The following is a 19684-nucleotide window of genomic DNA, read 5'->3' as shown; positions in this document are numbered from 1 at the left end:
AGTTGAAACCCCTAATTGTTTAGAGATCTTAATAAACATGTGAAGTCTTATTGGTAACTTCTCCAAATATTTGATAGCCTTTCGTATTTGATGAAGTATGCCTTGAATCTTTTTCAAGCCCACTTGAGCAATAATATTTAATATATGTGCACGACATCTAACATGAAAAAAAGAACCGTGACAATGTAGCTTACCTCTCGATTTAAAATTAGATCTAAGAGACCCATTGACAACATCATTATTAGTGACATTGTCAAAATTATGATGATAAACTATTCGTGAAGATTTCAATCTAGTGAACAAACACATATAGCTTCACGAATATAAGTACCACTATGAGGTGGTTTCAATTCAATAAAATTAATGATTATTTTTTTGTAAATTTCATAAATATTAATATAATGAAGAGTCAGACACATATAACCACTGTTTAATTTGAAGTTCAACAATTAGAAGTTAATGAAATCTTATGTACATCCTTTAGAATTTTTTGTTGCTTTTCTTTTTTAATATCATAGATCTTTTTGCAATCATTTTTAATTGTATTTATGGACAATGTTAGGCAATCTTTCATAATTGGAATTTAAACATTTCAACAAAATGTTAAACCATAAAATTTCATAATTGGAATTTAAACATTTCAACAAAATGTCAAAAAACAACTTAAACTTGTTAAAGTTTGCTCAACAATCATGAATGAATATTCAAGCATGACTATCTTTCTGGTAATTATCTCTCTAACTTGATGTTGGTCATAATTCTTTTAGTCAAGAATCATAGGAATCTTAAAATTTGTATTAGTCTCATGAGGCAAAAAATTAAGGATTTTTTATCTTTTATCTAATGAATCGACATGCTTGTTCTTTTATCTTATTAGTCTCATGAGGCAAAAAATTAAGGATTTTTTTTCTTTTATCTAATGAATCGACATTTGTTCTTTGCTTTGATTTGTTCATAGTTTTTGACATACCTAAGTAGTTGTGAAGTGATGTCACTCTTAGATTTATAAAATTTGATATGAGAACATATACATTATCAAAAAGGAGTTGCAATTCCTTTGGTTGTGATTATTATCTTAACAAAATATTCCCAAGCTGTGGATTTCCTCTTTCTTGAATTCTAAACAGAGACTTCAACATTACCTGTTTCAACTACCACTGCATCTGGGTCTCTTGAAATAATATTCGGATTTTCATTGCTAATTTTGACTTCAACAACAATTTCATTAGTAGATGAAGCAGTTTGAGAAATATCCAAATTTGACATGACAATATACTAAATACAAAATAAAATAAATTATTTGTTGCGCTTCAAGATACACCCAACACTCAAAAAATCAATAAAACATAAAAAAAAATTTATTTCGGTAGAAAAAATTCAAAAAAAAATTTAAAACAACATCGACCAAACTTTAACAAGTTTAATACATTTGGGTAATTAAATAGCCTCTAAAAATAAGAAAGATCTACTAAACTAAAAAAATAGATATTTGTAAAAACTTGTAAAAAGAACTAATACTATTAACTAGTCACTTCAAGAAACTATTAGACATAGAATCTCAAAAGACAGAAGATCCAAATGCTCAAAGTTCTAGCTTCAATACATTACATAGGATCAGTCGGATAAAAATCCAAAACACTTGAGAAAAATTACATAAGATCAGTCATTATAAATCTTGGCCAAACCGTGATATCATCTATGACAAAAACTCAACAAAAAAATGTGGATCATAAAGTTTAGTACCTAACTATTAACACCTATTGATATTCTTTTCACGAAATAATATTGTCCGCTTATAGGCAAATGAGAACAATATATTTTAGAGAAGCATCAACAAAGACAACATCTCACATGCAAAATGATAGGCTAAGATGCATCCACTAATGGCTTTAACCTGAGAACATTAAATTCATTGCTCTCACATTACACTTGAATCATCTAACTAAATCTCAACTCTCAAGTTCTCTAATTATTGATTAATACATGTAATAAACAAAAGAAACATTTTAATTGACATCGAAGTGCCCACAATATTTTCACACACCTTAGATGAACAAAAAAATTAAACCTAAAGGAGAAAGCAATGGATTTCAATCCATTATATATAATGAATCAAACTGTAAATATATTAGAGTGGCTTTAAATCTACTATAAACCCTACAATACTATTGAACTGTAGAAACATGGATGCTATAAGTAAAATCGAACCTTAAAATTTCAACTAACCTGAACACACAAACCATTCAAACAACAATTTGAACAATGTCAAAATGATCAAGTGAAAAAAAAATAATAATAAAACACATTCCATTCTCCAAAAATCCCATCCTTCACAAAAGTAACAATAATCTAGTGATCCACATTCAACATAAATCTCCATAAAAAAATCACAGAATAAGGGAGAAATCACAATAATCTACTTTCAGAAAAGCTTCAAATTTTAAAATCTTGAGTCTCTCATTTGAATAAGTAAATATTAGGTAGCAAGGTAGAAGAACAGAAATCCTTGTAAGCCTTCGATCTAAACTCTGATTCGAAAGATAGGATATATGAGGATAAATTTGAGAAACCCAAGTAAGACTTCCACTCTTTTAAGCTTTTGCCCATTACGACACAAACAACACAACCCCACAAAAAGAGACGATCAGACGAGAGCTCTTAGGAAGTTGTGACGGAGAAGGAAGAAATAAGACAATGAGAGATGAGGCTCTCAACCCTTAAGATAAAAAAGAGAGAAACCAATGGGAGGGTGACTGAATGGTTAGGGAATAGGAAGTTGTGGTCTTTTTAAGCTTATATACTTACTATTTTTTTTTAGAATTAAGGGTTTAAATGAATATAGTTGAGATTAAATACAGGATTTTAAGATTAAAAAACTAAAGGATTTAAGAATATGATAGATAAAGAATTATTCATATCCAATTTATTAATAATTCAACCTTAAAATTTTATTTGTGTAATGATTTAAATACTTGTTTACTTCGTTAACAAGTTTAACCATGGGAACGAGCTTTTATGACGGCCCGCAGGGGCCTTACCGTCGTCTCCCCGTTTCATTTCCTACTTCGAAAAATGTCAGAACATCAACATGGTTTCCATGCAGGCGCCGTCACCGCATCCTCTTCCTCTGAGTCTTCACCGGCGACCGTAGCCACAGCTTCCACCCCACCGCCACCGCAAGCCTACTGCGGATCCTGCGGTGGCCCAGTCACCGATGCAGCTTCAATCTCTTCGTCTCCTCAGTGGTCCGACTTCTCGCCGCCGCCGGCGTACCGCCCGATACGAGCTCCGGCCATTAACGCTCCAACAAACACCAACGCGATCCTCCTGACTCCTGTCCCTAAACCATTGCCAGTCCCTCTTTACAAGCCTCCCTACCATTTCGAGGTCCCTTCGAAGCGCATCTCCTCCCCCGACGACATCCAGCGTTTTCACTCCTCCGTCGCCGGCCGCCACTTTCTCGGATTCGTGGCTGCCCTCTCCGATTCCGTCCGCGGTCGCAAAATCCACGATCCCGTTTTATCTCTATCTCCCGCTATCTCCTCCCTTCTCTCCATAATTGAAACCCTAGACAAATGGGTTGATCAGATTCCGCCACTCCCCCATTCATCTCGTTATGGAAACCCAGCTTACCGCTCCTGGTACGAAAAGCTTTCCGATGAGGGAAGCTCATTGGTTTTCTTCCTCTTCTGACTTCGGAAGAGCTTCGTCCTGCCACTGATGAGCTCCTTCCTTATCTCCTTGACTCCTTCGGCAACGCCTCTCGTATAGATTATGGTACCGGTCATGAGGCCAATTTCGTTGCATTCATCTATTGCCTTGCACGTCTTGGGCTCATAAAGGAGGAGGACTATCCCGCCCTGGTAATTCGCGTGTTTGTTGCATACCTGCATCTGATGAGGAAGTTGCAAACTATGTATTGCCTTGAGCCAGCTGGCTCTCACGGGGTGTGGGGTTTGGATGACTACCACTTTCTTCCGTTTATCTTTGGATCGGCGCAGCTAATTGATCATAAGTATATGAAACCCAAGTCGATACATAATCAAGATATATTGGATAATTTCTCAAACGAGTATATGTACCTGGCTTGTGTGTCTTTCGTGAGGAAGGTGAAGAAGGGGGTGTTTGCAGAGCACTCACCTATGCTCGATGATATTAGTGGTGTACCCACTTGGACCAAAGTCAACAGTGGTCTACTCAAGATGTACAAGGCAGAGGTGCTGGAAAAGGTGCCCATCATGCAGCATTTTCTTTTTGGGTCACTCATCAAATGGTATAGTTCGCCGCCTTATTTGCTGTTGGTAAAATTCAGATAGTGCAATTTGCATGAAGAGAATTTTATGTTTATAGCTACAAACTGCAAAAATACTTTTTTGCATTAGATATTCTGTGAGCAATGGGAACAGTAGGAATGCTCTTTATAGTATAAATGGATATTATTCATTTTTAAAAGGGAGGGAAATATATGGAATTAGGAACTTTCATGTGCATGTTTTGAGATTGAGCCATCGAACTTTACTATTATGAGTCATGGTGAGGCTTCGCAATCATCACCACCACCACTATCATCATCATCATCATTAGTTTTATTCCAATTATTTAGCTTGGTTTTATGAATATTTATTCTCCATCCTTTTCCATTGAGCTTTATATGAGGTGTTAAATCTTTTTTGCATAAATTTGTATACAATTCTGTCTACAACACTTTTAAGTCTATCTTATTTTTCTTTTTATTCCTTTAGCATTAATTTTATCTACTTGTTCTATTCTTGCAGTTTCTATCTTTGTCATGCCCGAACACCTTTTTTTGTTTGCGAAACAATTTTCAATAGATGCTATTCCCATTGTCCTTTAATATAATAATTTCTCAATATATCATCCTTAATTTTGCCGCACTTTTATCGCAATATTATCATTTGTGCAATATTCAACTTGGTTATTAATGATTTGTTTGTAACTTAATCATTTCATAATAAGAAGCATGATTCACCTTGTCTTTAATATCATAGATCTTATAAATTAGCACAATAGAACCAATAACCAAGTTGGGATCATCGTTGTTCCTTGTTTCATGCATTTAATTTCTCTTAGAAATATAAAAATTGGGGGAAACCAAAAATCAAAGCCATATGCTCTTGAGTCTCATCTTATTTCTTCCAAATATGACAATTTGGGCGGTTAAAAGGCTATCAAAATAGAGAAATATCCAAAATAGAAAATAATACATATCTCAGTGATACTGTACATCTCATTTTTGCTAATTATAAGATTTTGTCATCATTAAATGCATAACGAAATAGAGAAATATAGTTGCATAAAATTAAGGGATAAGCATAACATATGGGAAAGGGATGAAGACTTGAAGTTATGGGAAGCCTGCGAGAGAAGAAAAAGCTATAACAAATCATGAAATAGAATATGTTGAGGTATGCGTGTGGAATAATGAATCAATGGGGTTGGAGGAAGAAGCACAGTGGTCTCTGATGGGATGAGGAGGGAAAATGGTGAATTACTTTATGCTTTGATGATAAGTGAAAAAAAATAAATGTTATGGGCAGGTGATGATATCCCCAATATCAACGAAATTGTACTTTTTCCATACTACTTGTTCATAGGTTGAACTTCTTTTCATGGTTTTAAATGAGTTTTTAATAAAATAAGAAACTCGATAACCTTGCTCACAATACTCCTTTTATTGCTCTAGAGGCTTCACAAATAACCTCGATGTATTTGCTAAAATAAGACAATCCAAACATTTGGGCACTTGTAACATTTTCTTTTATGTTTTGAAATGCAAAATTAGTAACTTTTTTACAATTTAAAATTTCTTTTATAGAGAAAATTTATTATTCTCATTACTATTAGTTAGTTTGTAATCTCCTTAATTTCAGGATCAAGAGTTATATCCATCACTTGAAAGAATAGCTTTAAGAAGATAACAAAAGAGGTAAGAAGCATTTTTAGGGCCTGAAGAACATTTTTAAGATGCTCACTATGTTCTTTGCTTGTACAATTTAAAATGTCATTAAAATAGGCAACTAGAAGAATAACAATTAAAAGAGGGAGGGCATGATTTATATCCCTCATAAACTACCCTTGCCATTGAGTATCAAGCACACCCTTAGGTGTAAGAATGAGAATTCTATATTTTACAATGTTTATTTGAAGTAGCAATTAGCCAACTTGCAGTAGCTCCCATTCTTTCTGTTAGCAATATATAGGAACTTTATAAGAACTCAACATCTTATTGATGAACCATTTCTTGAGCAGTGGATTCATTTTCCATTTTAATTCAGTATGTTATATAGTAATGATCCTATAATGTAGAGTTTGGTAAAGATGGGCTTGGAGCTGAATACATGGTATGTTTTTTTTTATTTGAATCATCATTGTTCATCTAATAGATCGTCATGATAAAAATAATGCCTATATATATATAAGACAATTAGAGCATAAATTACTCATTTTGAATTGCTTTCTAGAAGCACTTAACTCCTTGGCGGAGTTTTATTGTTTTTATCATCTCATTATCATCATCTTCAATCATACAATCATATTCCAATGTTTTTGTAATTGTTTTATGAATCCTCGTTTTTATTCATTTCTATTGATCGTTGCTTGAGGTATTAAATATCTTTTCAAATCATTCTGAACATTTTTTTATCAATGTTACCTTAGGTCACCCATATTCCTTCCTAATCTTCCGACATCAATTTCATCTGCCCATCTATTGAGTGCTTTTTCTATGATCTGTTGTGTATTTCCAAACCATCAAAGTTTTTTTTAATCCATCTTATCTTCAATATATGACATTTCTATTATACTTTAAATGTAATCATTCCTTAGTTTATCTTTTTAGTTATATTATACATCCATCTTAATATTTTCATTTTTATCATGTTTAATTTATTTTTCAATATATTTTTATGGACCAATACTTGTGTTCTTGCAACATAATTAACCTAATTGTTAGTTTATAAAATTCACTTTTATCATTCCTGTTGTATAATCATTTCTTAATTTATCTTTATTAATTTTGCTACACATCTATATCAAGTGCTTAACTTAGCTATCAATGATTTTTTTTTGGCTTAGTACTTATGTTCATAAAACATAATCTACCTAATTTTATTTTTATAAAATTTACCTTTCAAGTCTTACTCGTATTCTCTTATGGTTTAATACTTCTACATCACTTCTCAAATTGTGCCACCTAGTCTTAACGCTAGAAATTATACTCATGTATATCTTAATTATTTTGTATAATGGATAAAAAATATTTAAATTTATCATACCTCTACGTATTAGTTTATCTTATGTTAGTTTTGATTGATAGTTGTTATCACTTCTCAATATTCTAACAAAATATGGATTCAATATTGATAATTGATGTAAAAATACTATAATTGGACTCCTGTGTGTTTCCATAATTATTGTAGATTACTAATTGGTGTTCCATAATATATATCTTTAATAACTTCAACTTTCCGTTGGCATGCACAAATAAAATAAAACTGAAGGATTAGACGGGGGAACCTAAAAACACAAATAAAATTTTTTTATGAGTAAAATTTAAAATTTCAAAATTTGGGAAGTTCATGAAGAAGCAAATGTTATGTGGGATAAAGTAACAGACACTATTAAACAAATAGCAAAAGATGTGCTTAGGGAATCAAAAGAAAAAAAAATTATAAATAAAAAATAGTTGGTGGTGAAATAATAATGTGCAAGAAATAATAATGTGCAAGAAAAGATGATGTGCAAGAAAAGATGAAATATAAGAAATTATGTTATAAAAATTGGTTTAAATGTAAATGCTTAGAGAACTGAGAAAAATATCAAACGGCCCTCACCTCACAGAGTCTAAAAGAACAATCTATGACGCTAAAAATTCTGTTTTTAATAATCTTTATAATAGATTATATACTAAGGAGGGTGAAAATATATGTATAAACTAGCCAAAAAAAGACAAAAAAAAATGAAGATTTGACTCAAGTAAAGTGTATTAAATATGAAAATTAAAAAGTATTTTTCTTAGAAAAAGATATTCAACATAAGTGGGTGAGTTATTTTGATAAACTTTTTAATGAAGTTTCTGAAAAATATTTCATTTTTACCGTCACATTAGTAAAAAAGAAGTTGATGAGGCTTTAAAGAAAACTAAGGGTGGAAAGTCTGTAGGACCTGATGATATCCCAATTGAAGTGTGGAAATATTTAGGAGATTTGGGTGTTTCTAGGTTTACTAAACTCTTTAATATTATTTTAAAACTAAAAAGATGCCCGATGAGTGGCGGAAGAGTATTTTGGTCCCCATTTTTAAGCATAAAGGGGATGCACAAGAGTGTGTAAATTATAGAGGAATTAAGTTGATGTGTCATACTTTAAAGTTATGAGAGAGGGTAATTGAGCATAGGTTAAGACGTATTACAAAGATTTCTCATAATCAATTTGGATTTATGTCGGGCAGGTCTACTATGGAAGCTATACATTTATTGAGAGGTTTGATGGAGAAGTCCAGAGATAATAAGGAGAATCAACATTTGATTCTTATTGATTTTAAAAAAGCTTACGATAAGGTTCCAAGAGATATCCTTTGGAGAGTTCTTGAGAAGAAAGGTGTTGATATGACTTATATTCAAGTCATTAAAGATATGTATGCTAGAGTTGTTACTTGTGCTCAAACTGAAGGAGGACTAACCAAATGCTCTATGGCGTTGAATGTTGGCCTTTAAAAGAGAAGCATAATAATAAGTTAAGTGTTGCTGAGATGAGAATGATTAGGTGGATGAGTGGCTTCACGCATAGAGACAAAATGCGAAATGAATTTATCCGTGATAGGGTTGTTGTGGCTTCTGTGACGGACAAAATTAGAGGAAGTCGTCTTAGATGGTTTGATCACATTAAACGTCAACCATCTGATGATTCGATTAGAAGAGTAGATGTTTTAGATTCGACTTGTGTTAAGAAAGGGAGAGGTAGACCTTGGAAGGCTTGGACTTATTTTATAAAAAATGATCTTAATTTACTAGAACTAAATGAAAATATGACACCAAATAGGACACAATGGAGAAAAGAGATTCATGTAGCCGACCCCACGTAGTGGGATTAAGGCTTTGTTGTTGCTGTTGTTGTTTCCTTTGGCATGCACATTTCAGCATGAATACAACACAAAATTAATTTTCTAAAATTTTTATATTCTTTTTAAAATTATGCTTGATCACTCTCTCTTATAGCTTCACTGTATTTTTTTTAGATTACTCTATATTTAACACTCTGTATTTTCTATTTTATCCTAAAATATTGGTGCCAAATATCTATTCTCCCATCATTTGATATTCTTTGAGTATTGAAAATTCAATTGAAAAGATTTGTTAACCAATTTACTGTGATATACCCCATAATTCAGTTAATCTAATGAGGTATATCATTTTCATTTGGACCTAAGGCTTTTTCATTATGTATTTTTTAAAGCCAATAACATTTAAGCTAATCTGTAATATATTATTATGTTGTTCATTAAGCTCTTTGAAATAATTTTTTTCTTTAAATGTCCCATTCAATATTTTTTTTCAATATAGCGTTTTCATTGATGTTGTCATCTTTTTCTAAGGTTCTTTTATTTTCTCTTCTAATTCATCTAGCCTTCTCAAAATGACTTGGTCGTTAATCTTTTTCTTTAGTTATTTTTCATGTCTTATTTTCATTATTACTAAAGCATCTTATTATGTAAATCATAAAAATAGTAGTTTTTTTTTTTGGTGTGCATGCTATTCTCCTTGGAAAATTTCTAGCTTTTCCGGTCTTTAAAACTTTTAATAGTACTCACTTTTGTCACTTTTTAAAATAACTTGTTTTTTCCTGACAATATTTTCTACCTCGTTAGTTCACTACCGAGTGTACAAACTGATCTTAAAGCTACTATGATTTGAAAGTTCTATGATAATCTTCTTATGAAAATTAACCATCTTTTCCCATATCAAGTGTGGTGCAGCTGAAGAATTTCAATTTGAGTGCTAAAAATTTATTAAAAAAATAATAATTTTCTTCTTCAAATTTTATCATCTATTTTGGAGAAATTTTTTATTATGATTATTATCTTTATATTCGTAAGATATACTTTCGTAATTGCTATTTTATATTGTGTGGTTAAATTTTTACTATAATTGTCTTGAATTTTCCTTCATTCTAGCCACAGTTTAGTGGTTCATTTTTGGAAAGTATTTAAATGATGTTCATATTATTTAATATGAGCATTCACTATTGTGAGACTACAAGTTACCATGAAATCAAGTATAATTTTTTACTATTTTATTTTTTTGTTTTATTGAACAGCCATCATGGATCCTCCCCAAACCCATCTTGCTAGAACATTTATGTTTATTGAAATTGTCCTTAATAATTTTTTTTTGGTCTCAGTCAAATGTTGTCGTAATTCACTAAACCCATCTCAGTTAAAGGTTTTTGGGTAGGTCTGTGAGGAGGGGAAGATAGGAGAGAGATGGAGTGCAACATATGAGATGCGATAGGCAGCGGGCAGCAAAAGGATAAGGAGATGTGCATATATTTATTTATATTTAATAACAATAATAATAATATTATTATTAAATAATAAGAATTTGTATTTAAAAATGAATTTTTCATGTGAACTGCTGTTCTTTTATGCATCCTCGATTTTGGTGCAATTCTTTAAACCCTGCATGTTTTGATTTGCGTGCAATTGTCTTCAATTTGACATTCCAAACCATATGGATTTCAATCGTAATAAATTTGATGTTTAGGGTGTGCTTGCACAGTCTGTTTGATGAACTGAGCTCGTTTGAGCAACATTGACAATTGGTCGAGACAATTTGGGCTCAAATTACATGCCGTGCTGACGTCTCGTTGTTTTTATTATGTTTGCTTCATTCGAATATGCAAGACCCTTTTATTTTTATATTTAGAAAAAGAAATAAATTAAAATTTATTTAATGGAATAAGGTGTCGAGATGGATGAGACAATGATGCGAATGTGAGGAAGAAAAAGGCTTAGGCGGTGGCTTCATTCTAAGGAAATTATAGGGGTTCTAATTTTAGTAATTATTTTTATCATTTATTTTTGTATCTCAATTTGTGTGTCGTCAATTTGCATAGTAAAACCCATCAACATGGGTGTCTTTCTTTAGTTAAAGTCGACATTTTGGATGCGCTCGCACTGTTCATTTTTCAATCAGATGTCTTTTGGGCGTCTTTGACGATGATTGAGCTGATTCAGACCTAACTTAGTACGATGTGCTGATAACATATCTCTCTTTTTGTCGTTTGGTTATTTTGATCATGAAATCTCTTTCTCGCCTTGGAGTTTGCTGGTTTATTGACGAAGATTTGGGCCTCCTAAGAGTAGCGAAGGCTGGTTAGAGAGTGGGGTAGTCGGGCAACAACAAAAGGAGAATGCAATGGGCTATAGCGGCGATGTAGGAATGTTGGATAGCGGTAGAATTGATTTCAGTATCAGCAAGGCGATAGAGTTGCAACATTGATGCAAGACGACTGGAAAAGCTGGAGGAAGGTGCTTGGATGGCTAAACAATGGTAGACAACACAACGAGGGGTTTACATCTCTATTGCAACATGAAGTCAGTTTAAACTGATTTTGCTTTAAAATTAAATTTAATTAATTTTCATTTTAAATTCATTTTAAATTTTGATAAATAGTAAAGCAATGTATGCAATTTGAGTTGTGCTTGGGAGAAGGAGTTTGACTTGAGTGAGTGTCATGAGTGATTTTGGTTGCTACCTAAGTTTCCCATGCATTCATTGGAGGCCTTAAGCATAATTTAAGAGAGAAGGAAGTCTTTTGTGAATGTTTTTCTGGGGTAATAGTTACAATGAGTGAGGGAGACGGTGAAAGATGGCTTAAATAAATAATAGAAGAGAGGAGGGACACGAGCACATAAAGAGAAAAAAAAAAAGGAGGAAATTGAAAAAACATGTCTTATATTCACATGCCTAGCTTACTTGTTGAGTGCGGTTAACTATTTTGCATGGTGGATCCATGCAAGTATCATTTTAAGGAGGATTCAAGTAGAGTTTTTCAGGCATAATCTAAATATTTGAGCTTGTTATCTCTCATCCATCATTGGTTTTTTTTTGTTTGGCGTAAGAAATTTGGTACTTCTCTTTTATTGTTAAATTATGCATACTTGGGCTTGGGGAAAACAGTTTATTGTGGTCTATTTTGTTACTCATTTATATGGATTCTCTTGGTAGAGGATATATCCATTCTTCTCCCTTGTTGATATAGACTTTGATCTAATTACATAAATTTTGTTATGATTCTTAAGTATCTCTACCTTCCTTTTTTTTATTTTTTTATTTTTTTTAGTGCGAGTATTCACTCTCGCTAGGTGATTCCACATGAAAAATAATTTCTTTCCATCAATTGATATTAGATATTAATTTGAAATGCCCCTTCAATATGTGCTCGAATAATTTTATGGCTCAAAGAATTTTGGTCTCTAGAGAACTAAGATATTAGGTGTTTGAAATTACATGACTTGATGAAGATATTCTAGAGCCAGTGTGTGTAGAAGATAATGTACATTTGAGTGACCAATTTTTTTACTATCAGTTATGTTGGGTGGATAAGGTCTTCATAGAAGTCATCAAAGAAACAACCATGGAGGGATTGTGACTTTGATACGATCAGAGATTGTTTATTACAAATAAATATTTTCTTGTAAGAACATCATACAACTTAACACAGATACATCAAATAATCACCTATAATATGAAAGGTACGCAATCTCTCGTAAATCCTATAATTTGAGAGGTAGGAAATCTTTTAAACTCTAACCCTAGAATTCACAACCACAATCACATGCATAACTCTAAACTTGAACATATTAGCCTTATTCATACTAAACAATAATAAATAACAAAAGACTAAATTTCTCTTAGACATCGGTGTAACAATACTCCTCTCCCAAAAAGACACTTTGTCCTCAAAGTATAGAAAAAGAAAATTGCTACTAGATCAAGTTGTGTAGTTCCCGCTCATAAACTGGCTTGAGAATGGTTCTCTTTCAGTATTGTTACACTCCTCATGGCTTTCTTTTACTTTTCAAAAGTCTGGGGGTCACTTTTCCTCACCGAAAGTTATCCTTCTTTAATTTTTTCATCAACAGCCGCACGATAAAAATACCATCCTTAACGAACTTCCGATAGTATCCTGTATGTCCCATAAAACTTCTCAACTCCTTCAAGCCTTAGGAAGTGACCACTCTAATATAGCTGTCACCTTCGATGGATCCATCGACACCAAGGCTTTGCACGAACTAGTGTCACTATGAAGCACTATATTCTTCCCTTCCACCCCAGTCTCCATAGTAAGGGATTTCCAATCCACAATTGTCTCTCTGATCATTCATAGCCACTTCATTCTTAGAATCACATTTGTATTTCTCAATTCCAAGAGAAAGAAGTCCTCCACCGCCTATAGATATTGTAGTGTCAATATTAATCTCATACAAATTTTTCTGTTTTTCTTTTACCAATGGTACGATCCAAGATAATTTTTTCTTACTAAGAAATATTTTATTGTAAGAACATCAAACAACTCAACATGAATACACAAGCTAAGCAATTACAATTCGAGAGGTAGGCGACTCTCATAAATCCTATAAATCGGAAGGTAGGAAATCTCTCTAAGACTGACAACTACAATCTCATGGATGCCTCTAACCCTAAACATATTAGCCCTACTTATACTAAATAATAATGAATTAAAAAACTAAATTGCCCTTAGAAACTGGCATAACAAACTTACATTGGAGGCTTTGCATATGATTACAACTTCAACAAATTTTATTTGAAACATATTGTTTTTGCTATGAATGCAAGAAGATACACCCATTAAATTACATCTTAATGAATTTAATTATATTATTATGGTTTGAGAAATATAGATACATTGATTATTATTGAAGACAACGGTATATCACTTGTGATCTATACTTTTTTTTCAACAATTTGTGTTCCTAGTTATATGATAGAGATGCAATTTTCTTACAAGATGGTAAAAGTTTGCTTTACATTTTTATAAATATTTCATTTCTTAGTTCTAGGGTACCAGAGATGATAAATTGGTTGACAAATTATTAATTAGGCCAAGACCTATTGGGAATTAATCTGCCTCTTGTCAGGATAGATGCTTACTTCAATTGTACGAAGAAATGACACATGAAGAGAGATTGCCAAACTTTAAAGAAGAGTTATATGCAAATGACAATCACATGAATGGTAAATCAGTAGATGCTGATATTACAAGAAGAAATGACACATTAAAAGCGATTGTCAAACTTTAAAAATGGCATTGCATGCCAATGAAAATCGCATGTAGAATATGTCAACAGTGCTAATTGCTAATATTATTGTAGATTGGTCGGGTATAACTTTTAATAATGCTCTTTTAGTGATTGTTAGAAATAGATAAATTAATTAATGAATTATGGATTTATCTTGTTCACACATTATGTCATTGTAAGAAATTATTTTTATCTTACAAACTGTGTTGGTGATTATGTTTATATGAAAATCGATTTAGTGTGCACTAGAACAATGAATTTAATTAAGCATGATACTATGATTAAAGCATTAACCTGAGTTGGGCATGCATCAGGCTTAAGAAAAAAAATTGATATATTAGAGTACTCGTTGAAGCAAGATGAAAGTACTTAGGAGATGCTGAAGCCCTTGTGTTCTACAAGGGCTTTTTTTTTCTTATGAAAGTAAAAGTCTCTATTGGACTTTTATTTGGAAGGGTGCAACTTTATATAGAACTATTTCAATTTTATTTACATCTATGCTAAAGCACTATGATTTGGAGAACTAAAAGTTGTCAGATTCTTGTTTGCATGTTAGGCTATAAAAGAGGGCTCATGTTGAGGTAGGATTGCTGATGATGATCAGATGGATCAATCTCATATTACATAGCTGATTGAAGTGTGAGATCATATCATTATATTATTCAGGTTCAAAAGACAATCAGTTTGGTTCCATGAAGATTTAGTGGCAGGTGACATTTTGATATTAGTGAATCCATCTTGATGTCCATCGTCCGTGCTTCAGAAGCTGCAATACTATTAAATTAAGGCTCCATTTGGGTTTCTTGGTGTTGCATGTTCTCAGTCCTTGGGGATTTTTGAAGCCTAGTTTAAACAGGAAAAACATGAGAGATCTGAAATTTATTGCTGTACTATTAATTCAAGAAGAGATTTGTTGGAATTTGAATTATTGAGTTTGCCAGGATGTATAAAATTTAAAATAGGTAATGTCAGAATAGATACAATTCCTTAAATAGTAGTAAAAAAGTTCAATCAATCTCATTCGAAATTTTGTGAGAGAAAACAGCTTTAACAAAGCCTGACGCTATTTTTGTAGAAGCACGGTGTGAGGTGATCCAATCCTTATAATTTTAACCATCGTAATTATTGCAATGAAATTTTTCTATAAGTTTGAAAACAGGCAGATTGCTTTTTTGCAGCTGAAAGCACACGTAATACTGGCTTGGAGATCATGACAATAATACTGGATTTACTCATCTCGCATGAACTTAAAAAATGGAGAATCATTTATAAGAAGTTTGATGAATGATTTCCCATTAACTACTTTTACATAATTATTTAAGAAAATGGCCCAACTCCAAGTTGTTCAAGAATATTGACATTTTCTATGAAGTTGAGGAATTGACCTTAAGAAGAAAAGATGTACATGCTGCTGTGGCTGCATCTGTCAAGGCACAAGATATTATTCTTTTACTTTTATTCATAATATTATTGAGCTCCCTTTTGAAACACTCTTGTGGAGCTGAAGAAGGTGGACTCACTATCGGTAAAGCTAACCTTGCCTTTCTGATTAGCAATTATTTATTGTTTCACTAAACTTCTTGAATGAAGTATAGTTTGCTTAATTAATGTTTAGACGTTTGTTAAGATGGTTCAAAGTCAAATTTTAACCCTGGTTTGGATTTCAAATCTAAACTTTTACGAGGAAATTTGAATTACAGGAGAGAGCCGCAAGGCAGTTGGCTAGTTCTTGAGTAGAAAATTCCATATGTATTTGTGGGCTGCGGTAGAGTGTAGGAATCATGTTATTTTACTGTGAATATTTTCAAGTAATGAAGCGTCAGAGAAAGGCGGATGGGGGAGAGAGAGAGAGAAGTTGTTAAGAAATAAGGAAGACGATGAAAGAAAAAGATCACTCTCCTGTTTGTTTGTGAGTATGGATTTGTGGGGCAAGCACATTTGGTGCTAGAATTAACACGATGGTTTTATAGATGACTGATGGTGCTGTTTAGAAAGGTTTGCGATGGGAGCTTTTTAGTGTAGTTTATATCTTATCTATTTTTCATCTTGCATCTGTAGTGTAATTCTTATATTTTGGCTTGAGAAAGTTGGGTTTTTTTCATTTGTAGTGAACTGGTTTGGGGAAAATAATTTTCATGTGCCCCTTTTATTATTTGTATGCCTATGCGGTTTCTCGTGTTACCAAGTTGGATTTTTTTTTTCTCTCGCAGGCATAGGCCTGTTTGGCACATTGATCGTGCAGTGCTTGATATATCTGTTATTATTTTGTTTGTTCATGATATCTTCTCTTAGAAGGTGCCTCACATAAAGGGTAAACTTTTATTAACATTAGTTGATACGACATCAAAAGAATTCATGTCATGATTTTTTCGAATTTTTTCGATAAGTTTTTACGTTGGTTGTCGACTATCTAACGCAACCCTCCACTTTTCATATCCGGTTTTGAGACCGACAATGACAGAGTTAGATGTTTTAGATTCGACTTATGTTAAGAAAGACAGAGGTAGACCTAGGAAGACTTGGGCTTACTATATAAAAAATGGTCTTAATTTATTAGAATTAAATGAAAGTATGACACTAAATAGGACGCAATGGAGAAAAAGGATTCATGTAGCCGACCCCACCTAGTGGGATTAAGGCTTTGGTGTTGTTGTATTAGTTGGTACGGCGTCATTGTATGCCTCCTCATGCGTATGATTATTCTCACCATTTGCATGTTATGTTCATAATGTTGACCTTAGTGATGATGATGTCCATGCTTTGCATGAGGTATTTGTGATTTAAGTTGTGATTGGATATGGTAATCCTATTTTAACTTTTTGAGTCAAACAGTGACACATCAGTTTTTCTCAAAAAGCATTGTCCTAAAATTTTCAGGCTAATAACATATTGCATAAAATATGATAATTGCAAACTATTATACTGAAGGTCCTGGTGAACTCAGCTGACTTCACATGCCATTTAGATCTCTTTTGTTCTCCTTAGGCTTATGCGTGAATTTTTTTTCCTCAAAATCTTTTACTTCGCCTACATATTTGTTTAAAATTTTATTTTGCCCTACTAATGCTTGAACCTTTTGCAAATCACTTTTATAGGACGAAAATGTGTAGGAAAATTATCATGCATATCGCACAATTCTTGTGCGTTTACGTTATCTAATGCCTAACATTTGATATTTACATATATAACACTTACACTTTTAAAAAATTGTATAATGGTATTTTTTATGCCATGTTAAAGGTTTGAGTGTTTTATATATTTAAATATTGAAGTTTAGGTGTTAGATATTCAAGTATGTATATGAATCGTATGATATATGTGAATCCTCCTGAAATATAATGCTGCATACTCGTATGAGTAGTAGTAGTGTAATACACATGTTCGTTGAACAACTGTTTTTGAAGAACAATGGATGATGAAGCATCCTATCATCACTTTGTCTCGCTATCACATCTATTGGGAGCTGCTAAAAGCATTCTATGTAACCAAAAAAATAAAAATAAAAAAATGCACATGCCTATGCTCTGCACCAATTTTACCAAAATTGAGATTCAGATAAAATTGTTATATATTGTTATCATATTCCATGAACATCATATGACACGTTCTCAAGCATTTCTCGGATTAATCTGTACGGTGAAAACTTGTTCTCTTATTCTTGCAGGGAATGAAGTTTTACTGTTGGCGAACTGTCTCATTTTGTGCAAAGCTAGTTCTGGATGCTGTACGGTTTACTGCGCGGATAATTGAGTAAATGGAACTTTTTTGATTAAGCAGAATTTCTTACCTTTACCTAATATTGTTTTCTTTTGCTCCGTTTGAAGCCATTTGTATTCACATGAAAGATATTCTGCTTTTAACGCTTCTCATTTTCTTCTCTTCCCAGTAATGCTAATTTTTTGTTTTCCTCTTGATTGTGGTAACCAATTTATTTATCTTAAAATAAATTGAATAATTTTGAGAAGTTCACAAATCTTTTTTCCTATTTGATTTTATTTTTGTTGTTGTACGGTCTAAAATTTTTATAATTTTCAATTGTATTCATACATATGAAATGACTTAAAATTGTGTCATGATAAGGTTGGCATCAAAATCAATGGAAATAGCAATGAAATTGTTTTGACGCATTTAATCATTTAAGGTTTTCAATTCCAGCTATGTTCAATGAAATATAATAAAAATTGTTATACATATTTTATTAGTTTAAGAATTTCAGCATTACAAAAGAAAAAAAAAAGAAAAATGAAATTCTTTGTAAATTCAGCAATTGCAATGGGAGGAATTCGGGCTATATATTAAAGTATAAAAAAGTAAATTAAATTGAAATCTCAAAACTATGGGTATATGGGTACGTGAAATCTCAAAACTATGGGTATGTGAAATTTATATATTTAATTTTATATATAAATTAAATTGAAATAAGCTCGTGTTCGAAATTGTCCGTGAAGTCATTGTTCATGTTTGTTTCTTAACGAACGAGTCGAACACGAGTTGTTCGCGAACGACGAGTCAGATTGACATCCCTAATACTAATGTATATAAATAATTTGAGTTAAATAAATATATAATTTTTATTAGTATATTATTAATATAGTATATTAATATATTATTACTATTAATTTATTATATATAATAATTTATAAAATTTAATTTATAATATATAATAATTTATAAAAATATCATAAATTTTTTATATATAATTATTTTAAATTATTTTATATTTTTAATAATAACGATTCGAACATGAACGAACGCATAACTGTCCGTGTTTGGTTCGTTTAACTAACCGAACGAAAAAAAATGTGTTCACGTTCGTCTCGTTTACTTATCGAATGAATCGTATACGAACATATTGACGAACTGAACAGGAATTATTCGCGAACAACGAGCTTTTTTGACAACCCTAATCTGGATAGTTTATAAAATGTCTTTTTATGAATTTATTAAAAGAAATTCTTTGTAAATATGCACTGATAGTTTATTTATTTTCATTGCCTTTTTATATATAGTCAAACTTTCTATAATTTATAACTTCACTTGAAGAGCATTATAGTTCTCATTAATTATTATTACTGGACTGCATGAATTTGATTTTTGTTTGAAATTTTTCTCTTTAAATATTGGTTTTATTCTCTTTGAAAAATGATCAAATTATTTAAACTTACTAAAAAATCATAATATCAATATGAATAATTCAAAATTATCAATCAAATATTCATAATTCATGTTAAATAAATAAATCATTTAAAATCTAATAATTTAAAATCAAATAATATTAAATTTAAACATTGGTTAAAAAAAATTTTAAAAAATTAAGCATGGTCGGCCACGGAAGTATCAA

At 31.8% G+C, this 19684-nt stretch overlaps 1 protein-coding gene across 1 annotated transcript; it reads left to right on the top strand.

The window, feature by feature from the left end:
- The first annotated feature begins 3010 nt into the window (after positions 1-3010).
- LOC110033942 (serine/threonine-protein phosphatase 2A activator) lies at positions 3011-18255 on the top strand. Its single transcript, XM_020738121.1, is given in 3 exon segments — positions 3011-3678; positions 3681-4273; positions 18008-18255. Coding segments are annotated over 3 exon segments (1263 nt in total). The 5' UTR covers positions 3011-3015; the 3' UTR covers positions 18015-18255.
- Positions 18256-19684: the final 1429 nt, after the last annotated feature.

The sequence above is a fragment of the Phalaenopsis equestris genome, unplaced genomic scaffold (assembly GCF_001263595.1).
Source record: "Phalaenopsis equestris unplaced genomic scaffold, ASM126359v1 Scaffold001310, whole genome shotgun sequence".
NCBI classification, from domain to species: domain Eukaryota; kingdom Viridiplantae; phylum Streptophyta; class Magnoliopsida; order Asparagales; family Orchidaceae; genus Phalaenopsis; species Phalaenopsis equestris.
The sequence above is the reverse complement of the archived record's forward strand: the minus strand, read 5'-3'. Positions and strand labels throughout refer to the sequence as shown.